At 36.5% G+C, this 19,702-nt stretch overlaps 1 protein-coding gene across 1 annotated transcript in view; it reads right to left on the bottom strand.

Annotated features, from left to right (window-relative positions):
* Positions 1-15,271, bottom strand: part of LOC145667491 (uncharacterized) — a 129,415-nt gene extending 114,144 nt beyond the window's left edge. The window contains exon 1 of the mRNA XM_081734968.1: positions 15,107-15,271. Within this exon, the coding sequence (XP_081591094.1) occupies positions 15,107-15,271 (165 nt within the window). The remainder of the gene's footprint in view (positions 1-15,106) is intronic.
* Between the last annotated feature and the right edge of the window lie 4,431 nt (positions 15,272-19,702).

Raw genomic sequence — 19,702 nt, forward strand, 5'->3', positions numbered from 1 at the left:
AAACTCGAGGTAACCCGTTAGTAATGTTCCCATCGAAAGTGGGAAAACGTTCAATATCCCGGAGGGAAACTTTAGAGCTCATACTATGCGGGGCAGGAAAAGAATCCAGTGGAATCAACGCGTTATCCTGAGCAGTTGGGGTTGTCACCGGATTTGCCACCGACGGAGTGGTCACTGAACTGAACGCTCCCATATGACCAAGAGAGGTTTTGTAATTTGTGTTGACCATGTAAGGTTCAAACTTAGGACCCACCACGGTAGTAACCGACGGTCCGGCACATCTCCTTTCCCCTCCTGGCAGCACGCTGTACGATTGTACCATTCCAAAGGTAGAGTGAGCATTTACGCTAGTGACTGTTGTAGTCACAACACTCGACTGCATCGGTACATCGAAATTACTCAACCATGATTTCAAGGTTGGCTGATGCGGGGAGCAATACATTGCTGTGTCCCGTGCATCAGGCAACACTTGACTCTTTCCCGGGAGGACGTTACTTGTTTCTGGGAGAATTTTCCCTGGAGAATCGCCATCAGGAAAAGGATAGGAGATATCAGACTTGGCGATTTGCAATTTAGTAATATTCCCCTTAATACTGTCTACTTCGGTTTGAATTCGACTAATTCTTTGATCAACCGACTCTAGTTTAGTTTCTATTGATAGGTCGGATATTACAACTATCAATCTACTTATTTCAGCCTGCTGCTGTTCAACTTTTTGTTCGATGTCACCAAATCTTTTGTTCGTACTCTCAAACCTTACATCTATTTCGTTTAATTTTTTATTTGTTTCGTCTCTGAGCTGCTCGGTAGACTGTTGGGCCCGGTATCTAACCTGCTCTAGTTCAGTAGACGTTTGCTCTTTCAATTTGCTCATCGAAGAAGCAAAGTCTAAACAAACCTGGTCAAATTTATTGTTTAATACCTCGAATCGAGCGTCGGTCTCTCGTTTCGAGGTATCAAACTTCTCATTTATTTCACGTCTCATTTCTGTATTATTTTGTTCCATGTTAGTGAATCTTTCGTTCATCATCGTGAATCTTTCGTTCATCATCTCCATCATCTGGCGAATTAATGCAGACGTGTCAGACCCTCCAGATGACATTCCTTCCTTCGGGTTTGCCGTCTGATCCCGAGAATCACTTTGATTTCCACTCTTTTCCTCATCGTCGAGGTCAGATATCTCCGCTGGAGATATTTGGCCTCGGTCCTTTTCACACTCCTCACAGTATTTCATTATTTCGCCGGTTTGAACTTTTTCTGCATTTTCAGCAGTATCGTCCAAATTGAAGCAAGCAAAGTGGATCCATTTTAGTCCACAACCGGTACATCTTATAAGTCTCCGCGGGGCGCGAGATCTTTTCTCTTTTTCGTCTAACGTGCATTGAGTGCACGTGACTTCACACTCGTCCTGTGATACAACAACCTTTTTTGTTGCCATAGCTTTGAGACACTTTACACTTTACAAAAGACAAGATATATATATATCAAAAATACACATATACTATAAGATACTTATTCGCTATCCAAACAAGTATTATTCATAAATTAAAGGACTCCCATTCTCTTTCCTTCCTTGAAACCCTTCTAGCGTTTAGTTCTATTTTAGAAAAATTTTGACACTCCTTCTCTTTTTCCCCCTTAGAAAAGGAAACAAAAATGACAAAGTAGCCAACGACTCTACTTCTTTCACTTAACTATAAAATTTCTCGTATTAATTTCAATGTTGTAATCAATTCAACATGCCTTCAACCTCACTCTTTGACATTCTTAAAAAAAATTTTCAAATCTATCGGTCGCCATTTAAACGGAGATCCGTTGCCATGGGAACAAACGTTGCCATGACAAACATTCTTGTCGCGGTTCACCAATTCAAAATAATTGGCATGATAACTGGTATTATTCAATAAGCATTTTCAGATCCGTTACCACAGTAAACATGGTTACCATGGCAACAGTCTTGTCACGTGTCGCCACTCTAAAACTGAAAATAGGGGGGTCGTTGCCACAGCAACCACTGTTGCCATAACAACGAATCCTGTCACTGCTTGTCAATCTAAAACTGTTTGAAGAAAAGAATAAGTCGTAAGTGGGAACCCTTCACCCCTGGTGGGGATGTTCATGAAGCTATCAGCTTATGTCTAATTACGTTGGAATATATTAGCCGTTTCTTAATTTTGAACATACTAGATTCGATCGAAACGAGAAAACTTTTTATCGGACTTCTAAAGAAAATAAAATCAAATAAATACATGACCGTGTTTATTACATATAGAATTCCCAGTCACGACCCCCCTTTCAGTTTTATTAAAAATAGAAGAAGAAGATGAAGAAAGGAAGAGGAAGATAGAAGAGGAAAGAGGTAAAGTAAGAAGGTGATAAAGAGGAAACTGTTACTGGATATTTTGAGGAATATGGTAAAGGAAAGTGAGTAAATATCTAATTGTGATCATTTCCAATAGCTATTGGGTGAATGTCTGGTATTAGGGTGATCAAAGGTAGACACATGTTAACCCATACATCCCCGATCTAGATCCATTTGACCCCAACTACCGAATTATCCCAATCTAGCTCGGAGATAGATGAGAAAGTTTAATTTTACCGTTTATTCAATATTTCCAGAAGTTTTAGACTAATATTTAATATTTGAAAAATGAACGACGCAGTTGATGGCATGTTAGAAACGACCACAGAAAAAAAAAAAATCAGATTATCACATATGTGTCGAAGATTTTTTGACTCTCACAGTTCTCTCATGATGATCATTCGTTCAGGCTACTTCAGTCCTTTTTACTTCCTTCATAGAGCCAACTTAAGTTAGTATTAACATTCAATGAGTTCAATTGATAACTACCAATAATTATAATAAATTACACATGTATGACAAGATAATTGGTGCACTTAATACTAAACCTACATTTCACTCACACACACATTCATACAGGACAATGTATACTTCGGGTTGTATTTGGTTGAATTAAACTAACCTAACTACAATGCTATAGACATTTATTACATTTCAATAGAAGAAGATTTAGTTTGACATAACAGAAAAAAATTTAATACATGAAAAGAATGTTTCATAAACATGCACAGAAATTCGCTACTTGCAACAAGATCCAATAACACATTTCCCTTTTATATATATATATATATTAAAAGTTGAATTACATTAAAAAGAATTAAACCAAAGACGAAACAAGAAAAAAGAAGAAAAAAAACTTCAAGGGTCAAGATATATTTAAAATTCAGTGCAATGAATACATATCGTTGCAGGCAGAAGAGAAAAAATAATTGGTTAATCATTCAAAAAAAAAACACTTTAGTAATATTTTATTGAGTCTTTGTCTCAATAGGAGACATATCGACAGTTTTATGAGTCTTTGTTCTTACGTCGATAATAGCTCCTTTTTCCAACTCTCTTTTTACGCACTGTGGTTTGTGTCCATGAGAGTATTCAATTGTTTTTGTTTTAACTATAGACAACTAATTGCTTCATATCACATATATGTATATCTATATTTCTCATTTCGTCACTCGACGCACTTGATCTAAAATTTCAAAGTTTGTCAATATTAAAGAAAATTTATCAAATCCAGTCACAGATATTGGGAACATATTTCCATATTCCGGTATTCACATTAAATTATTAAACAGATTTCAGTTCGTTGAATTTAAGATCACTAATTTTTTTCCTAGTATAGATCTTATAGTCAAAAGATTCTAAATATTGAATAGTTTGGTTTCCGATCGTAGGGGAAGGATTTGTTTCATGGTTTACTGATGGAAAGATTCGTTGGTGGGGCACACTGTTTCGTAGGTTGCTAGTTTCACTCGCAAAGTAAATTTGAGTAAGGATTAGGGTTATTCTTATTTATCTTACGACCCGCTACTTGTTTTATTCACATGCAGTAGTTAACATTATATTCCACTTTAACAGTTATAAAATTATAACAACTCAACAAAAAGTAATTTATGACAATTTACGCGGGAATACTATATATCACAAATAGTTAGTTAATACCGGGTGTCAAAAATCTATGGCAACCTAACAAGACCAGGGTAAATATCGAGCCCATTACATACATACTCGCATATATATATGTATTCATATTAATCAATACAATAAATTTCACTTTAATATCTATCTTAATATTTCATCGACGTTTAAATTCTACATCACCGTTCATATTCGACAAGTATTCATATTTTATAAATATTTATATTTATTTGGCTCAAAGACAAAACAAAAACCCTGACTATCAAAATTCACTTTTTTCCTTCATAAGGTTGCAACATTGTATTTCATATGAATAAACCCGATAATCAATAATCATTTTCAACTTACTAAAGATCCGCGTATATAAAAAAAAAAAATAGCTGGTGTTATTTAATGAGTTGACATAATAGGTGGAAAATGCAACAAATAGAGCAGGCACGTAACTTTTAACACTATGTAAGTACATATATAGATGTATATACAGGAAAAAAAATCAATGTTATTCGAAACTAGTGGGCCCAAACTATTAATACATACACACTATATGACCAATCAATAGAAATAAAAACCAGAAATCAGTTGTCAATGGATATAATTTGTATGATCCATGAATAACGAATGTTTCTAGGAATCTGAAAGCATCGTTTACCTTCTCGTCAATTTCTCCCGTGGTGGATTAAATATCGCGAAAATGGTCCTGAGTTGTGCTGCAATACCTCCACGAATTGCATCCCTCGATGTCTCAGTTAGTACATACGATCGAAATAAGTGATATGGAATATTGTACATTTTCATGAGTTTCAGAAACCGGGGGGGGGGGGAGGTTGAAATTTAAAAAAAAAAATCTCGAAGTAATGAAGACAGAGAGAGATAGAGAAGAAGGAAGACGAAGAAATAGTGGCGCCAAAGACTTAAGTGGGAAATAACTAACGCTACAAAGACGAAAGTCGAATTTCTATCTCAACAAAATCCATAGCCAAAATATTCTTAACATGCCAAAAGGGTGGTCTATTCAAATACGTAGACTCAAGGAACGCCCTGCTGCCAAGGATGCAAGTTCTGTGTCCATCAGATCCCAATCCCACAAGAATTTGGTTGTAAGATTGAAATCCGATCCCCGTATCCGGCCCAAACCAGCAGGTTCCCGGAAATCGTCCGGAAGGTTAGAGAAGGCGCTAATTTAGAATTTCAAGAAAAGAAAAAAAAATCATCCGACCTCTTGGAAACTAGAAGATTCCAGAATAGGGATGAAATTAGAGTAATAGCTAAGATATCCCTAACGAGAATTTGCCAAAATAAAAAAAAATTAAATAAACTGAATTTTGGATCGGTGACTTCAATTACCGAAACATCACCGATGGCTACCCAGCGCAGACATGCCACCGTCTGGGACGTCGTTAATTTCCCTCATCTAATTAAACTAAGAAAAGACATGAAAAATACTTAAGGGGACTAGGGGTCGACATCCGGGTACGCTATAACATAAATATTAATTTAGTAGCAGTTAATTTAATCGGATAGTCCGAACTGAGTTATATGAACACTGCACAATAAATAAATAAGGTAAGCAACGAGAAAAAAAAAATCTCGGAGAGGCAATGAATGCTAAAGGTACAAATGACCGAAACCTGTACTTTTCGATGATCACAGGATATAGCAGTTGGTTTTCTTAATTATCATTTCTGTCAACCTTTAGAAGTAATTCCCACATGATGCTACTCTATCTATTGAAAGGCTTAAGATCTGGGGCTGTTGTTAGGAGGTACATAAATGCAAAGTAACACACAATTCCCAACTATAATTTACTATCCAAGTAGCAAACTCGGTTGGATGAATGCACTGGTGTGGAAGTCAAAACGCGAGAGATTTTTTTTTCTTTCTTTCTTCGTAAACATATTCATATTTTCACTATATAAAATTCACTAGGCCTATCCATTTAAATATAGGGGTCATCATTTCATTCATATTATATATCATATTATTAACATATCATTACATTCATTCATTATCTACTAATTTTCGCACGAAGTAATATTTTATAAACACCCTATTTCGTACATTTTACACGCAGGCCATACACATATTTACGTTACGCAGTAATAAATATATATATATATAACTATCACAATCTATCACGCTCAAACCACCACACGATCACATTCATCGAACCACGTACTCTTTATTTCGAAGCACCCAAATTGTATTTACCTTGCAGGTTTAAAAAAAAAATCATACATGTATTTACGGAAAGTTAAATTGTCAACGATTAATCTATTTCTGATTTGTTGATAAAACTGAAGCAACAATGGAATTTTCTACAGCCACGGGAAAAGAGAATTTAATATTACATTTTCAAACAAACAGTAACAGCATATGGGCTTTACTTCTATTAAGAAAATAGGTGTTCTTTATTTCAGCGGATTATTCATTAACTACTGGACCTAGCAAGTTGAAATTTTCAGTACAGTAAGATCTCATGCTATTTTATACGAAGGTATACTCATCCGAACCGAAAACCATGTCCACGGGAAGTAATTTGAGAATAACTGTCCAAAATCAAACAATCTAAATCACTAAGTCATGCGATGTCGTACTGTCAACAAACAATTGACTACCGAAAACTGACGCTATGGCGCTGTAGTGGAGGCATAATTTACCGTGTACTGAAATGTATACTTGTACTCATTAATCAGAAATTTAATATTTACTCTGGTTTATTTATGTTAGAAAAATGGTACTAAATTAAAGCATATTTATACACTGTCCAAATCGAAAATTCACACACTCACACAAAACTACTAACTACATACACCACTGTTAGTACTATACATAAAGACAACTAACTAAACTAAACATGCACCATTTAGTTACATGCATGTTGACGAAAATAACCTAACACATTAAATTTAAAATACATTACTCCCTCGTCGATATATACAGTCGGCTCTATTTAATTTAAAAGGGGTCAAAAATGAGAAAAGTAACACTAGGTCTAATTGACCTGACCAATTGTTTACATAATGATTGCCAAAAATTGATGCCCTGGGGGCACCTTAACGAGGTTTATGGAGGGACCCTTCCCCTGAAAGGGGAAAAGGCCCTAAAACGAACAATAGCTAACCCATTCCCCCGCTAGAACCGGTTCAATTTGGAAAAGGGGATAGGAGCCCTTTTAAGCTAACTTAAGCTGCCATTATGATTATTCACTTTACAACCATCAAACCTACGTACATGCGATTACTGAATAAATAATAAAAAGTCACTTCTACTTAATACACGAACAACATGCACTAACAGGTCGTAATTTCCCTAATCCCTACTTGAGTTTGAAATAAAAAAAAATAAAGTCACTCTTTCACTGTTGTCTATTCTCGATAGGCAGCAAACATGGCTTCCTAGTAAACAGAACTGGAATTTGTTATTTCACTGAATTGCAGCTTCTTTACCAAAATTTGTGGATTTTCCGGGCTCCTATTCCGTTGTAAATCTTTAACTATTGAATTACATTATATGTTACCTTAGTTGTCCTTGGAAATTGGAATTCTTCCCGAAAAATATGTAGCACAAAATTCACAAGCTGCTCCTTGTAAGGTGTCTTCAATTGTTCTGATAATATTGCGCCGAAAAAGCCAGAGGTAGGAGAATTCCTCCAATCAGAACGAAAACTTTAGCCGCGGAAATTACAAAGCAAATAGAAATTTGGCAAATCCAGATATAACCGGATCTGAAAGTGACTATGGACTAGTGAGAGGGGGTGAGGGAAAGATTAGGTACCTGGCCAAAATCTACATTGGTCTGAAATTAAGGAAATTTATATCCAATAACGGAACTATGTTTCGGTATGACGTCAGAATGGTAAACCTTGTAACTATTCAAATTATATATCCGGAAATGGGATTTACACTTAATCAAAATATAAATAAATATATTATACAGTGGGAATATGGTTACTAACGAAACCTTTGGGTTCATTATATTTAATTCGAAGTAGAGAGAGTAAATAAATTGTGTAACTAAACCGAAATTGAATTAAAAAAAAAATTACTAGGTACAGGGTGCATAAAAAAAGAAAATTGCCATTACTTTCAACTGTAATGGTATATTACACTCCTTTCTTCCATTCTGGCTACATGACCTGCTCACCTGAGCCTCCTAGACTTGATGACTCTAACGATGTTTGGTAAACCGTATAAATTATTTAGTTCCTCTTTATGAAGTTTCTGCCATTCCCCATTTCCGTTCCTCTTGGGTCCAAATATTCGTCTCAGAATTTTATTCTCAAATAATTTCAGACTGCGTTCTTCCCTCAGCGTAAGCGACCATGTTTCACAACCATAAAGCATAACAGGCATGATTATCATTTTATATATTTTAAGCTTTAAATTCCTTGACAGAATTCGCGACGAGAAAATATTTTGAACTGAATAATAACAAGAATTTCCTGATTTTAGTCGACATTTAATTTCTTTGTGGGCATGATTTTGGTCTGGTAATACTGGTCCAAGATATTTGAAAGTATCCACTGTGTCGAAAGTTTTAATTGATATTTTAGCGCATTCATTATTTGCCGTAACTTCCTTGTATTTAGATTTCTCTGCATTTACTCATGTCCCTGCAAGCGTTTAATAAGGCCTCTGCATTTCTTTCGATTGTTCTATCAGATTTACATCATCAGCATACACCATAACCTGGTGAATACCATTCAACTCTAGGCCCTGGTTCCTATCTTTAATTTTTCTTATAGCGTACTCCGGAACAAAGCTGAATAATAACGGCGATAATGCATATCCTTGTTTCAGGCCAATCTCGACGTGGAAGCTCGCATTTTTCTACTCGGACTTTACTCTGGAATTCATTTAAACACTTAATAAATCTAGCTTTTTCGGTATTCCAAATTCTGTAAGAATGATGTGCAATGTTTCCCTCCTTACCGAGTTGTAAGCCTTTCTAAAATCAATAAACAGTTGATGTACTGGGTAATATATGCCCATTTCTTTTCGAGTATTTGTCGAATGGTAAATATCTTGTCGATTTCGACTAAATTCACACTGATGATATCTAATAATTTCATCTGCGTATGGGGTCAATCTTATTAATAGAATGTTAAGAGAAATGCCTCGATAATTATTACATTCAAATTTGTCGCCTTTCTTGTGAATTGGAAAAGTGATTAATTTTTCCACTCTTTTTAAATGTATTCCATAGTTTTTCTTTTTTATATAAAAGAGTATCGTAACTATATGTTGATTTTTTTCAGGAACAGGTAAAAACTCCCACAGCCAAAACCCCCCACACTCAAGAAATGTAAAAACGCCCACACAAACGGTCATAACCCCCAGACAAATGAACAAATCTCCCAAATACACGAACGGTCATAACCCCCACAGCCAAAACTCCCACACTCAAGAAATGTCAAAACGCCCACACAATCGGTCATAACTTCCACACAAACGGTCAAATCTCCCAAATGTACGAACGGTCATAACTCCCACAGCCAAAACCCCACACTGGTAATCGGTCATAACCTCCAACGGTCATAACTCCCACACAAATGGAGAAAACTCCCAGATGGAGAAATTGTCACAACTGCCACACAAATAGACAAAAAACCCACACAATCGGACAAATCTCCCACACTCTGAAATGATCCTGGTTGCATGTCTTGTCCTTGTACTTTTTAATAACATTTTTTATTCCATTCAAACTGATGTTGCAACTAGTTTTCTTGCACTGTTTTCTAATGACAGAAACACTAAAGTAGGCGTCATAAAGAGCCGCAACAAAGACGTGCAATCACGATCATTCCAGAGTGTGGGGCTTTTGTCCATTTGTGTGGCAGTTGTGACAATTTCTGCATGTCGGAGTTTTGTCCATTTATGTGGGGATTATGACCGTTGCTATGTGAAGCTGTTTTCTCCATTTGTGTGGGAGTTATGACCGATTGTGTGGGCGTTTTGACATTTCTTTAGTGTGGGAATTTTGGCTGTGGGGGCTTTGACCGTTCATGCGTTTGGGAGATTTGTCCATTTGTGTGGGAGTTATGACCAATCGTGTGAGCGTTTTGACATTTCTTGAGTGTGGGGGTTTTGACCTAGACCCGAATTTTTTTTTGTTAAAAATCCAGAAACCTTCAGCATTGGGTAAACCGTGATGGTGGTTATATATTCTACAGCCTAGGAAACCATACGCTCAGATGAACCGTCTATTACGTATATGATCCATGAACAGAAAATTCGATACTTTCTCGATTCTGAACAAGCTTAAGGAGCAGTCAGTGCATTACAGAATTTGGAGCTTTACCGATTTTGCAGATCCGAAGCACCTGATAGGTGGTAACATATTATTACGTATGTGATCAATCACTGAAAAATTTGTTCGAAATATTCATACAATGTATATGAAAGTTAAAACTTAACTGAAAAATTTCAAGAATGTACAGAACCACCCGAAATGAAGCTCTTGATGTGCAGATTTCTCTCATGTTTTTCTTTATTTTGCTTCAAAAAGAGGGTGTGTGATATTTTGAAGTAAAAATACTACATACAATTTTGCTAGTTATTTGTGTATCATTTTTTAAAGTACTTATTGTATATAAGAGGTTAAAATATTATTACATACATTGGTTAACCCTTTGGAAATCATAATGGAAATATGTTAAGAATTTTAAAAAAAAATCTTTTTGAAATTCATGGTTTATTTTCGAGGTTTCATATTATTATCTGCATCAACCACTATTTAAATGAGTTTTTTTGTTGTTGTTGTAGAGAAGCGAAACAAAGTCTGCGTTATCAGTTTAAAGCAAAATTTTCAAAAAAGCCCAAAATTTCCCAAGCAAAAAAGCGAAGCAGAAAAAACCGAGTTTTTTTTTTTCAAAAAAGCCGGTTTTTTTCCGAGCCCTTGCATCTCTTCCCACCATGAACCACTCTCATCCACTTTGTCCAAATCTGACTCACCAAAATCCATCGTCATCAATTCTGAACATGATCCACGGTCTCTTCTGAATTGACTAAAGAGTTTACACTTGTAATAAAACAAGACTGTGAAATTGTCACTAATCGGAGTTTGAATTTCTAGTCAATCGCTCAAACACCACTGTTACAATAACGGTGGATCTGACCTTTGCGATATAAAATGGTAAAGTGTTTGTCAGTGAGGAAATTGAAACAGTTCGAGGTGGGGGAAATTAGTGTGTGCTTAAAATATACTTGTACTAAGAGAGTATTCTTGCAAGTATTAATTTCTGAACGCATTCCAGAAGAAACTTCTATTCGCAGGAAAATACCCCTGTACAGTATGGAAAAGGTTATGATTTCTCAGTTCACAGTATTTTTCTCACAAAAGACTTGAAAAATCAGTTGTTCATAAGGTATAAAGGTGCTCGGGTACCCTATGTGAGAGCATTTCCATAAAGTATGCTCATAATCTGTAATTTGTGTAATCACTAAAACACCGCGTTAAATTTAAGTTACAAATATGCATAATTGCAATTATTATGAATATTTATTCAAAGTAGTTTACCTAAAGCAAAGAAGAGACTTACTAAAAATTAGGTACAAAGTTGAATAACACAAATAAGCCAGTAGTAATACAAGTATACATTTTCCGTAACTCGTAATTTTCCACCTTAAAACAAATCTGAAATCGGATTTATTTCCTGTTGGTAACTTTTGGCGGTAAATCATCCGCAGTGGAAGGATGTCCATCCTTCAGCCAAGAAATAACTAGCTCGTCTACACTTTGAGCATGTCTAGCGGTGTTCCATTAACATTGATGAGCAACAAGTTAGACAATGTTTGAGCACTTAGTCTATTTCTAATATCAGTCATCTGTAAATTCATAAGGGGAAATCCCCATTCCCACTCTGTCGTGGAAATTGATAATACTTCTACCCGATTTCTGCAACTTCTCATCGACAATCTACTTGTTAGACTTAAATCTGATAACGATTTTTCTTGGTCAGGTTTAAAATACTCAGCAAGAAGTATCATCTCTCTATCATCATACAACATCTTTTCCATATCGACCATGTCAGTTGGCAATGTCGACCCATGTAGAACAGAAACTTCATCTACCACGCCTTTGATAGTGAATCTTGTGAATAAATTAGTGAATCTTGTGATAGTGAATCTTGTGAAGGAAAATGAAGTTCTTGAAAGTAAAACGGAGACAAATTTACCAGTCTTCAGAAGATACTGTCTACAATACAGTGAGCAGAGAGGGTCGGTAGATCATACTGAGTCGGTGGGTCGCAGTGGGTCACGGTGGGTGGTGGGTCACAGTGGGTAATAGCGGGTAGTGGGTCGCAGTGGGTCATGGTGGGTGGTGGGTCGCAGTGGGTCACATGCATTTGAACCACGACCCACTGACCCACTCAGAAAACTTGACCCACTCCATCTCTGCCATACACCAGATAATTTCACAGCCTTGTTTTATTAGAAGTGTAAATTCATTAGTCAGTTGAGAGGACGGAATGGATCATGGGTCATAGTAGGTCAGAGTGGGTCACATTGGGTGATGGGTCATGGTGGGTCGTAGGTCAGCGTAGGTCACAATGGGTGGTGAGTCAGTGTGTCGTAGGTCAGGTTTTCATTGACCCACGCCATCTCTAGATAAGGCCATTGGACAGCATGAACTACACATTAAAAATTCACAATAACATTTCTAAAAGAGTAAAAATCAAACATAAGATCTACAAATTGGGAGGACAAACCAAAGAAGACAAATTTAAAACAGAGATCTCGAAAAGGATTACTATCATCATCATCATCATTGTCATTATTGGCAGGCCATTTGCCGCAACTGAGAAGCTTCCATCCTCCACAATCTTCAGCTAAACCCTTAGTCTTCACGTACGATTTTTCTGTTTTGGAACCGTCTATCAATTGTCGCCTCCTTCGTCCCCTCCCTCTCTTTCCTGCTACCATGCCCTCTAGTACGCTGTACATGATACAATTCCTTCTTAGCCAATGTCCCAACCACTTTCTATTCCTCTTTTCATTAATATCTAAAATTATTCTTTTCTCCCCCTTCTCTCATTCGTTTTCCGATCGACCCAGCTAATGCTCTCCATTTTTCTCCACACCCGCATTTCGAAAGCTTCCAGTGTTTAAAAAAAAAAACATTTTTGCGTAATGTTCATGTTTCTGCCTAATATAGTACAATACTTCATAGGAAGCATTTTATAAACTTTTTCTCAATTCTGTATTCAAGGCCCCACAAAACACTTTTCTTCCTTCTAAAGGCCTCTTTCGCCATTCCTATCCTTCCTTTTATTTCATGTTTGCACTTTATATCATCACTAATAATACTACTCAGATATCAAAAACTGTTCTCCTGTTCTATTTTCTTCCCTCCTACTTCCATATTTGGCTCCGATCCAATCTCCATGGCTTTTGTCTTTAGAGGAATAAATAGCAAAACATAAAATAAGAACAGGACACAAACTTATGACAAGAATAAATCTAGAAAATTCCTCCGAACATAATAACCATTCAATCGCAGCAATAAATGTAAGAATAGTTACTGAAAGACTGCATTATCCTTCTGGTTAAAACTTTTAGTTAGTCCTAAACGTTTTCTGAGATCCGAGTATTCTAGACATTTTACAAAAATGTGCCGCATACTCAGTGGAACGATACAGTATTAACAATATGAAAGATCACCGCCACTCACTAAATAGCAATGAATGAAAGTAGAATGACCGATACACAAGCATGAGAACCAGATGAACGTAACTCTATTTTCGTAGGTTTACAGGCGAGAGGACAAAAATATTATTTTCTTAGAAAAATGTGTTTTTAATAAGATGATATTTGAGATACATTACAAAAAATGATGGACAAGAAGAACAGTGGCGTTGCTTTATATTTACACCAGTGAGGCTTTCAAAATTATGTCCAAACATGAAGAAAACGAAAACAGCATTTTTGGAGTTACGTTCCCCTGGTTCTCAGGAGACGAATGGTCAATCCATCTCGACAAGTAGTACGTTACAACTTCTGCTAATTATCAGAAATACTTTTTACTGTGTCGGGTTTATTTCCGTTGCTCTGGTTGTTATCCGCTTACTACTAGTAAGATCGCATCCATTGAATGACGTAACTACGTAGTTCCGGGCACGGGAGAGCGTGTTCCAGTGTGGCCTAAGACATCACGCTCGTTTTACAGAATAGCAACTGTGCCGAAGCACAGCAGACAACAACACAGTTTTGTTGCTGTATCTGATGGAATCTCTCAGGAAAATCTTGCACTAAAGAGTGTTTAGTATAGACGTTCTGTAGTCTTATGACAACTCTTTTTGAATCAGTGCAGATAATGACACAACGCAGCAGCAAGTAGTCAAGCGCGTGATCGAGAGCAAACTTAACTACTGTTAGTTTTGCAGTAAATACTAAACATAGGAGATACAGACTAATATCCGAAATGTCCTCGTCTGTGATCAAAACAGAGGCAATAAAATTTTCACATTTAGAACAAACTGTATAAAAAATATTAACTTGGGATACTGCGTTAACAATGCTCCGAATTTTTCGTGGCATTTCTAGGATGTGATTATATTCGAAAGTCAAGCATTGATAGAGTCAACGGCCATGACTGAAGAGCACATATGTATAAAGCAAACGAAAAGATGACGATACGAATCCTTCTTCGGTAAGACTTCTCACACGGGCGACGTGCTACATTCTGATCAAAAATCTGTCCCCCACAAAACAGACATCCGCAGGAAAGCTCAGAAATACAACGCACGCGGAGTGTGTAATCTCTAATAAGTCTCTCACGCTAATGGTGGTTCGTTTGCTTCTGCATTAAGGAATAATAACATGATTAGTACTGAATGCAACAGTAGTCTTACGCTTGTGCATTCGGTTGAAATGCTTTCGTCGTCGTTTTTAAGAAAGAAAAGAAACTATAATCGTTAATTTGGAAAATATAGCTCACTGGTAGAATTGAGAGGTATCTGAGAAGACGACGAGCGTTTTTAGTTTGTAGGGCATGTGGGTAGAAATAAATAAGAACAAATATTTAAAAAAAGAGAGTCGAGAGTCTGTTTAGGAAGAAAGGAAAGGAAGGTTGTTTGGGCGTTTAGGATCTTGGATGAGTATTCCGTACCTCAGTTCCTGGGCCTCGACTGGTCATCTCCATGTCTTGGTCTCTGTATTGAATTGGCGTGGGATTTGATATAAATCTCTCCTGCCGTTGCTCACACTCGCTCCTCGTGTACTTCACCGCTTCTCGTGTGCTACTCACATCTTCCGGGTCCTGGGACGTTTTCATACCAACCAAAGTAGGAAGATGGCCGTCGAAATTACGGAAAACATCCACGTGTAAGGATTCAGGAAAGTGCAAGGTAAATGGAATTCTCGACTTATTTAATAATTTGTCAACAGTTACAGAACACTTCGGTTACATCAGGTTACATAAGTTACATAAATTTACCAAGAATGAAGAATGAGGAATCGTCTGCTAAAGAGAATTTTGAAATGTTTGCTGACTGTCTTATTATTCCAAGTTATGACTGTTTCTCATCATCCACAGAAAATAAAGAGAAAGAGAAAAAATAAAAAATAAAATCGTTATTAATTCTTGATTTGTTTATATATTGAATACTAATAATATGAGGGAAATCCGATATCTCTACAGTAGCTAGACGAAACCCCAAGTAATGAACAGTGTCAAGCTGCTTAAGCAGGGAGGAACGAGTAGCCAATAATCAACACAACCAGGCCCGTGCTGGCCCACCGGGACACCGGGACGTGTCCCGGTGCGCCCTCCGGAATATCACAATATAAATAAAGGTACAAGTTTTTAGTAATAAATTCTTACAGTTTTATTGGTAAAGGACCCGTGAAAGGTGCAGTGTGCCCTTTACATTAGGCGACCTTCCGAGACCACATCAAAGATGAACGATTTTATTTACTCTTCTGTATAGCACAGTTCTGTACAATAAACACACACAGTTACTGTTTGCGAAGAACCCGTGAAAGGTACAGTGCGCCCTTTACATAAGTCGCCCTACGAAACATCACATTATAGGTAAGTGGTTTTAGTTATCCTGTATACGAGCTTTGTATAATAAATTCAAATAGTGATTGGTAGTACAGAACCTGTGAAGAATACAAGCGCCCTTTACATAAGATGCCCTGCGAAATATCACATTATTGTTTTTTATTTTATTCTTCTGTATTTCAGTTTTGTATTATGAATTCATACAGTTGCTATTGGCAGAGAACAGGTAAAGAGTATAATCACTTACAAAAATATTATAAAGTTATATATCTATGAAACGAAACAATGTGATACATCAAGAATAGTTCGGATAGTCAAATGTACGATGCATTTATGTAATACTACACTGATACTAGTCTCTAATTTACGATTTTTACGGCATCGAAGCTTTCACAGTCTTAATATGCATCCATATATCCGAGCATATTGATTGTTCCTGTGTGTTTTAAAGCAGTGTTCGGATAATTAGTACCTGTTGTATTTCTGAAATATAGCTGTATTAATTTCCATAAAATGTGGTCTTCCTGTCACCACAGCACGGCGCGTCCTCAGGTTGTGGATCGAGGAGATGGCCTCTGGGATATAGAGGTTAGCTGCGAATATACTGAGTAAGCAGTCGCGGACAGACAAGGGGTGATAATCCAGCTTGAGAATTTGGTATGAGGCTAACAACCTCACCCTGTAAAAAAAAAGGATTGTTCAGATAAGTTCGCAGAATCCTCTGATCAGAACTGATTACTTGGCACGAGCTCAGCAAAGTAAAATCGACATGAGATCTGGAACATGAAATATAAGAAGTTCCTATAGGACAGGCGCGTTAAAATTTGTAAAAAATGAGTTTAGAAATGGAGGTTGGACCTAGTGGGATATCGGGAAGTTAGATGAGAAGGAAATGGAGGAGTCAAGTCGGGAAATTTTACGTGCTTTTACGGGGAACAAATTAAAAATTACCAACTAGAAGCAGGACTTTCCGTTCACAATAGGCAATTACATAGGTTGAATTTGTTAATGATAGATTTTCTTTTACTTCCCTTAAGGGTCGGTGGTGTAATATTATTGTTTTAAATGCACATACCCCAACAGAAAATAAGAATGGCGATTTTAAAAAATACAGTTTTTACGAAAGAATAGAACGGGTATTTGATCACCTCCTGCAATATCATATGAAAATTCTGTTAGGCGGTTTCAATGCGAAGGTAGGACGAGAGGGTATTTTCAAACCGATTATAGGGAATAAATGTTTGCATAAGGAAGGTTGTGACAACGGCGTTAGACTTGTGAACTGTGCAATATCCAGTAACCTTATCGTAAAGATTACAAAATTCCAACATCGCGAAATTCATAAATATACTTGGACTTCATTAGATGGAAAAACACATATTCAAACTGATCATGTTTTAGTAGACAGAAAAGAACAGTCTAGCACAACTGATGTTCGGTCGTTCAGAGGAGTTGATTGTGATAGTAAGAGAGGACTATCATTGAATAAAGGAAATATTCAATATCTGAAAACGGCGCGGTTTATTTTATTTTTTTTAAAAAAATAGAGGAGAGTAACGTGAGAGGGGAGCCAGATTGAAGTGTCGAATAGATTATCGGTTTTTAGAAGGTTCGGAGTGCAATAGTGTTCAAGATACTTGGTTGAAATGAGAAAGAACATTAAAATTTCAGCAAAAGAAATATTAGGACATGCAGAAATACATAGTAACAAACCATGGTTCAACCAGGAGTGTACTAAAGTAGCAGAGAAGAGAAAACAGAAGAAACAACGTTGGCTACAAAATCCGAACGAAATAACTACATAAAATTTCATTGTCATCTGGCAGAAAACTTCTAAAACTTTTAGAACAAAGAAACGCGACTTTTGAAAGTTAAAATTAATTAACTGGAAGATAATAGTGAAAACAAAGACATTCGGGACATGTGCCTCTCTGGCACAGAACCAAATGCTAGTAACTCAGTTATACCTTTATATCTTTTTCGAATAACGTTCCAAGGTTAGAGATTTTCATTAAGGCGTCTTGGCACAAGAAAATTCAATCCATTATACATGTCCTCATAGCATTAACACAAAATATGAAAATTCGACAGTTACGCCCTTTTGGTGCTCAACCATCGGTATAAATGCATCAACGAACTTAAGGAAGGTTATCAGCTTTGTGCTTATATATTAAAGAAACCTAAAGGAGCAGTTCGCACTGATACAGATAGCATCTTAAATAGATGGACAGATTTCTTTGACGACTTGCTTAACACATAGCCAAAAACTAATGGGCGTGGAGAAAGTGAAATGCATGCAGCATAAGCGTATATTCCAGAACCTAAGCAGACAGAAATAGAAATCGCTATTTAAAAAAATTATACACACATCTCGGGTGTAGACGAAATTCTGGTTGACTTAATTTTAGCTGGAGGGGAAAAATTGTAGAGCAAGATACACAAACTCATTCTCATTATCTGGAACAATGAGGAATTACCACAAGAGTGAAGAGAATCAATCATTGTTCCAGTTCAAAAGAAAAGCAGCAAAACAGATTTAATAATTATCGAGGCATTTCTCTTCTGTCAACATCCAATAAATCCTCTTAAACATTGTATCAGCAAGATTGACTCCATACGCAGATGAAATTATTGGAGATTATCAGCCCGGATTTAGGTAAAATCGATCAACTATCGAATAGTTATTTACCATTCGACTAATACTTGAAAAGAAATGGGAGAATACAACATCCTGGCATATCAATTATTGACTTTAGACTCTGGTAGGAGGGAAACATTGTACAGCGGGAGACACTTCTAAATGGTACACCTTAGCCGTAAATCTCCATATGGCTGTACCATTTAGAAGTGTCCCTCGCTGTACAACATGCTTACAGAATTTGCAATACCGAAAAAGGTAGATTAATTAAGATATGTTTAAATGAATCCCAAAGTAAGATTCAAGTAGGGAAATTCTTGTTCATGAGCTTACGTTAAGGATGACCTGAAACAAGGCGATGCGTTGTCGTCATTATTATTTAACTTTGTTCTGGAGAACACTATAAGGAAAATCAAAGATAGCAATCAGGTTCTAGAGCTGAATTGTATTTGCCAGGTTATTGCGTATGCTGATGATGTAAATTTAATAGGGAATGATAGAATAATAGAAAGGAATGTAGAAATCTTAATTAAGGCTTGCAGGGATATAGGCTTAAAAGTTAATGCAGAGAAAACTAAATTAACGGGAGTTGGGCGGGATCGTACTTCTTCATTTTATGGATGCGTTAAAATACCAACTTATATTTTCTTGCGACAAAGTGGATACTTTCAAATATCTAGGATCATTATTAACAGACCAAAACCATAATCACTAAAAAATTTGATATCAACTGAAAGCGGGGATTTCGTGCTATTATTCAGTTAAAAATCTTTTGTTGTCGCTAATTCTGTTGAGGAGTTTGTAGCTCAAAATATAAAACGATAATCATGCCTGTTGTGCTGTATGGTTGCGAAACATGGTCACTGACTATGAGGGAAAATCGCAGACGGAAAGTATTTGAAAACAAGATTCTTAAACCAATATTCGAACTTCAAAAGGAACGGGAATGGGGAAAGGCGGAAACTTCATAAGGAGCAACTGCATAATTTTATACCGTTTACCAAATATTGTTAGGGTAATCAAGTTTAGGAGGCTCAAATGGTCAGGTTATTTAGCCAGAA

Source organism: Thermobia domestica, chromosome 13 (genome assembly GCF_964235325.1).
Source record: "Thermobia domestica chromosome 13, izTheDome1.hap1.1, whole genome shotgun sequence".
Lineage (NCBI taxonomy): Eukaryota > Metazoa > Arthropoda > Insecta > Zygentoma > Lepismatidae > Thermobia > Thermobia domestica.